Source organism: Notechis scutatus, chromosome 3, assembly GCF_049901735.1.
Source record: "Notechis scutatus isolate UNSWTSFEM ecotype Mainland chromosome 3, rNotScu1.2, whole genome shotgun sequence".
Classification (NCBI taxonomy): domain Eukaryota; kingdom Metazoa; phylum Chordata; class Lepidosauria; order Squamata; family Elapidae; genus Notechis; species Notechis scutatus.
The window spans coordinates 58,671,310-58,677,145 of NC_142011.1; the positions used below are offsets into that span (position 1 = coordinate 58,671,310).

The following is a 5,836-nucleotide window of genomic DNA, read 5'->3' on the forward strand; positions in this document are numbered from 1 at the left end:
AACAGTTCAAAAAGAAAAGAGCGGATAACACTCACGGTTCTTATACAAAGCAGGAACTGAAGGGAAACCTGTGTTTCAGGCTGAGAGCCTATTGGTCTGACACGCGTACCCGGCGGACTTAAACGGGAGCAAAGGAAGTGGCTTGCCTTTCAAGCGGATAATGGCACGGGTGTTGGTGGGGTCGGTTTGCATGTTGCTAGAGTCGTAGTTAGCCCGAAAAAATATAAGTTTCTCCTATTTCGTACAATATTAGAGGAAACTCGTCGATTTTTATGCCTTAGAGTGCCTGTGACGTTCTGGGAAGCCTAATATACGAGTCTGGAAAGCCATTGTAGGAACGTGGGGTTTTTTTGGGGGGGGAGGGGGGCTAAAACTAAATCAGATATCGGCTGACTGGCTTTGGACTCTCCTCTGAATATTCGCTTCTCTGTTAGCTCCTTCGGTTTTTCCTGCTCGTATATGGTGAGTATCTCCATTCGTGTAAATGGGGAGTGGGGGGGGGGACACGTTGGCGACGTGGGCTTTGAGTTAGCGGAGTGGAAATAATACGATGCCCTGATAACGAAGTCAAGGAAAGAGGAATTTACTTTCGGTGTAATAACTGAGGAGAAAGCAAGAAGGGTTTATCTGAAGTTTTAAAATGTATTGAATTTAAAAAATAAATTGAGAGGTGGTTTGGTTTAGTGATGAAGGTGTTGACCTAGAAACCAGGAGACACTGAGTTCTAGTCCTGCCTTAATGGGTCTTCAAACTTGAGAGCTTTAAGATTTGTGGACTTCAACTCCCAGAATTCCTCCTCCAGTCATGTTAGCTTGGGAATTCTGGGAGTTGAAGTCCACAAGTCTTAAACTTGCCAAGTTTGAAGACCCTTGGTATAGCGGAATTGTATACTATATATACTATATTATATAGTATAGTGGAAGATATGGTCAAGGGTTGATATATTTAATGCATGTTATAACTGCTGCAAGATTGGTTTATGCCCATAATTGGAAAAATGGAAATATCCCCTCTGAAAGTGAGATAATAAAGAAAACACTGGTCTGTGCAGAGATGGACAGACTGATGTTAGAACTTAAAGAGAAAGGTGAGACAGACTGCCATGAAGTTTGGAATAAAATGTACCAATGGTTGGACATGAGGAAAAGAAGTCGGAACAGAAAATATTGATGATTTACAGGATTGAAGGTGGAAGATATTTAGATAAAATGCAATGGAATATAGTGGATAAAATGATTATATAAGAATAGCATAAATGAAGTCTATGTTGTAAATATAAAAATGAATATGTTAATAGCATAAACTTAGCAATGTAAGATAAGTAGAAAGTTATCTGTTTTATGTTATAGTATGTATGACAAAGACAAATGCCAGGAAAGTCACACTGTGCCCAACATTTTAATATTTATTCAATAAAATTTATTATTAAAAAAGAAAAAGAAAGCGGGTGGTGTGACTTTGGGCCAGTCACTCCTCAGTCCAACCCATCTGATGGGGGAAAATAGGAAGGAGTATTATATATGTGTGCTGACTTGAGTTGCTTATGATAGGGGGTCACCAACCTTTTGGACCTCAGGGACCACCAAACTCATAATTTTAAATCCCGCGGACCCACTAATATGAATTTTGACTGACAGTGGCTTGCTGACATTGGTGGGAGAGAGAGAGATCTGATCTAACCTTGGAGGGCTGGCGGTGATGTTCTCTCTCTCTCTCACACACACACACACACAAGCACAGACACACAGAGGTCCTTCACACACACAAACACACACCCTCCAAGGCAGCCACATCCCTAACCTGCTTTTCAGCTCCATTCTCAGGGGGAGCGGGAGTGAGATGGTATCCTGCCATCGGTAGGAAAACGGGGTGGGTGGATTTTCCTGCAGACTTTTTGGGGGATTTTCATAGGGTCTCTGCTGCTTTTGGCTGTACACAAAAAAAGCAGCAGAAGTCTTTCTTTCTCTCCCCCAAACTCTGCCAGAAATGAGTCTTTGGGAGCCTGCAAGGCATCCTGCTCCAAGAGGCTATGCCATTCTGGCAGAGTTTGGGGGAGAGAAAGAAAGACTTCTGCTGCTTTCCTTGCATGAAGCCAAAAGTCTCTCCCCCCCCCCCCCCAAAAAAAAAAAAGAACAGAGCTGGAGACTGTAAAGAATGATCGATTGATAGGAAAATAGGGTGGGAAATTTTCCTACAGACTTTTTTGGAAAATCCCCAAAAGCAGAATATCCACTGAAACCTGTCATAAGCAAAGGGATATTAGGGATACATAGTACATAACACAGTATAATATAGTTATTGTTTATATGCTGTACAATGCCGGATTGATATCTAGCTCAGAGGTGGTATTCAGCAGTTCTGACTAGTTTTGGAGAACCGGTAGCAGAAATTTTGAGTAGTTTGGAGAACTGGCAAATACCACCTCTGACTGGAGATTTTACAGTATCCTTCGCCTGCCATGCCCACCAAGCCACGCCCACAGAACAGGTAGTAAAAAAAAATTTAATCCCACCACTGATTAGACTGATACTTAAAGCTGTTTATATCATGACATCATTGTTATTATCTTTCAACAGCTTTAGCTGTTCAGCTCCCTGGAGTTGACTTTTCAATTATGACTACTATATTTTAGATATATCTTTCCTAAATTATCTTTCATCAAGATAATTTCAGTGTAGCATATTTTAGTAAAGTGGAAAATATCACCCAATATTCATGCATGATACTCTAACATTAACCATCTAACCTTTTCTCTGTTTTTTAAGGTCTGTGAAAATGTTCCGTTTTATACAACAATGTGGTTTCCAAATTCCTTCCAAGGTAAAATTCTCCCAGATAGTTGAATTGGATTTTTTTTAAGAGAGCAACTTCTATTACACACTAGGATAAAAGAAGATAATCCTAATAATCCTTTGTCTTCCAAGAGAGATGTCAATAATAGTTTTGTAGCTTTTATGAAATACAAAAATCTCCCCAAATATTTAATGTGTGCAGTTACTATCATTCTTTTACATGTTAAAAAAGATTACATTTTAAATGAGAGTTTCTTAAAAATTCTATTTTTATCAGAATTACATTTTAAATGAGAGTTTCTTAAAAATTCTATTTTTATCAGAATGAAGGCTTAACATTAACATGTTCTACATTTATTAAAAATACTAAAATATATGGTATAGTGTTATGTGTAATTTATGAATAGAAAGAAAAATATTTTTCCACTATAAATGTAGGTACCAGGAAATATTCTGACAATATTCACCTCATGCATTTCAAGTACAGTGAAGTCATAGACCTTATATGTTTTCTGGAAAGATACCAAGAAATGTGGAAAATATTTTCAATTTGAAAAAGGCTCTTTTATTTGAACAGAATCCAAACACTTCTTGTGAATGAAAACATTTGAATCTCTTATCAGCCCTAATTTTTTTTCTATCAGTCATTTTAAGCATTAGTAAATTGCATGTGAATTCCTGATGCTTCATGTCTTGAATGGAAATCTCTTGCAGATCCCAAATAAGAGTCGGTTATATAGTATCCCAAAGACAAAGACTAAAGTTTTTATATGATTTTGTAATTAGGTAAAAAAATAAGTTTGAGGCATGTTGCAGGTTTAAACTCATACATTTCAGTGACATGCATGTTTATATTTGCAATTGCAGATAATTCATCTTCAAAGGTTTCTGCAGCCTAGGAATAACTCTTGTAGCTTTCCTCTTGAATACCATCGGAGTTTCCTGTCAAAATTACAGCTATCTAAAAAGGCATCTTTGTGTACAACTAAGATCCAGGGATTTCATTCATCTGCTTGCAGCTGGAAGAAAAAAAGGCCTTCAGAATCTACATCTGATAAGCAGCATGCTCCACTGTTTGACTTGGCATCACTCAAGGACTCTCCGAAGCCTGCCATTTATGTAGCTGCTTCAGTATTATTTCCATTTGTTTCAGTGCCATTAGTAATGGCTATCCAAAAAGCCTCTTACCCTGAGTTGGCATTTGCTGAAATTGCATATGCTGCCTCTATATTGTCTTTCCTAGGAGGGATCAGGTGGGGATTTACTCTTGTAGAAGGAAGTCCTGCAAAACCTGACTGGCTTAATTTGGGTAACAGTATAGTTCCTTCCTTAATAGCCTGGATTACCTTGCTTTGTAAAGATCTCACTTCAGCTGGAATCATGGTTATCATAGGTTTAATGATAGCCCTGAATAATGACTTGGTCCTTCTTCCCACCTATCCCAACTGGTTTAAAGCCTTGTTAGTAATTTTAACTATAGTGGCTGCGTTTGCTACCTGCGTCACATTAATTTATGTGAATTTCTTTCCTGAACGATATCTAAGTTTTAAATTAGGGGAAACAGAAGATTCTAAGTAAACACACACAGAATGACGAGCCTTATGGGAGAAACAATACAGAATGGAAATAATATTCACAATGCATGAAATGAACTTGGAAAATTATTGGAACAGAAAACAATAAATGAATTATCTAATTCATTAAATTTACAACACTAGCCATAGAGAAGCAAATTAGAAAGGAGGGTAGGTGCTGAACACTGATAGATGATTTTTAGATTACTTGGTTTTAATTGTGTGGCTTTAGTGGAATTTAGTTTCTCTTAATTTTTTTAATCAGATTTGGTACAAATATAAACTAATTCACAGCATTATTCTTGGAAATTAATTCTGGGTAGGTCAGCATCATGGTTATGTGAAGCATGTAGACCAATGCTTCACTTTAAACCTGGCAGCACGTCCTCTTGAAGTCTCAGCGCAGCGGTTTTAATGGTTTTCCCGTTCTGTCTGAACATGTGTATACATGCATGCAATGAATACTTCTACTGGGATTGGTGTTTTATTACTAACAAATAGTAATGAAAGCAGTAAGATAGTTTTGAGGAATTTGGATAACAAACAATTGTTTCATTGATTTGAAAGAATAATTCTGGGCCAAAGATATTTGGGTAATATGTTCTAAATATTATCTCTACTATAGATCTACTGCTACCAACAGATAATATATCATATTTTACATTAAGCAGTTTTTAGAAGTTTTTAACTTCTTGTGCTAAATGTTGGATTGCTATTTGCTGAATTAACAAAAAAACCAGTATAAACAATTCCTTTTTTTATAAAAAATATTGTGAGAAAGATTTAAGATTACACTTGAGGTTTAAGAGAAACATTATGCTAGTCTGTCACTGTAATAAAGTATTCTTTCCCTTTCAAAATTTTCACAATTTTTTTTTACTTCGTTAGTTGTCTAGTGCTGAGTTTCCATAATGGCATAAGGTATAGTGGACACATTTGTTACATTTGGCTGGAAAATAACTAGAATTTCCATTGTACTGGACTTGTAATAGGGCAAATGTTATTTAAGATGGATAAATGTATCATGAAATTAAATTCTACTTTCTTATAATCAAGTAACAAGTTTTTAAAAAAGTATCATTTTGTTAAGAAAAAAAATCAATCTGTTTGTTTGTTTTGAGCAGAAGACTTCTGAAGTCTCAAGTTCTATTAAGAATCAGGCCAACTAGAGGCAAGGGTTAAATATAAAGCCTTTCCAATAATTTATTCTAAATTGTAGAGCAAAGTTCATGATGGGTAGAAGGAGAGGAAGAATATGTTATTAAAATTGGTTACAACCCACTATTATCTCCTGCATATATCCACATTCCCTGCAGTGTTAGGGCCAGAGTCAACCTTGTTTTCCATCAGTTGGCATAAATATTGATGTATATTTTGTGAACAGTATGGATTCTCTGCTGGTCTGAATGGCAGACAGTGTTTCAGTTAAAACCTCTCAGGTAGAGGCTTTGGAATGCATGTCTGGGAGAT

At 36.6% G+C, this 5,836-nt stretch overlaps 1 protein-coding gene across 2 annotated transcripts; it reads left to right on the forward strand.

Moving 5' to 3' along the window:
- Positions 1 to 118: 118 nt before the first annotated feature.
- On the forward strand, positions 119 to 5,226 carry TMEM69 (transmembrane protein 69). 2 transcript variants are annotated; one of them, XM_087960189.1, is made up of 3 exons: positions 119 to 466; positions 2,766 to 2,820; positions 3,660 to 5,226. In XM_087960189.1, exons 2-3 carry the CDS (start codon positions 2,776 to 2,778, stop codon positions 4,368 to 4,370), a joined length of 756 nt encoding a protein of 251 aa, XP_087816315.1. In that variant the 5' UTR covers positions 119 to 466; positions 2,766 to 2,775; the 3' UTR covers positions 4,371 to 5,226. The 2 variants fall into 2 exon arrangements, with proteins under 2 accessions (XP_087816315.1, XP_026521570.1); XM_026665785.2 differs by having other exon boundaries at positions 120 to 462.
- Positions 5,227 to 5,836: the final 610 nt, after the last annotated feature.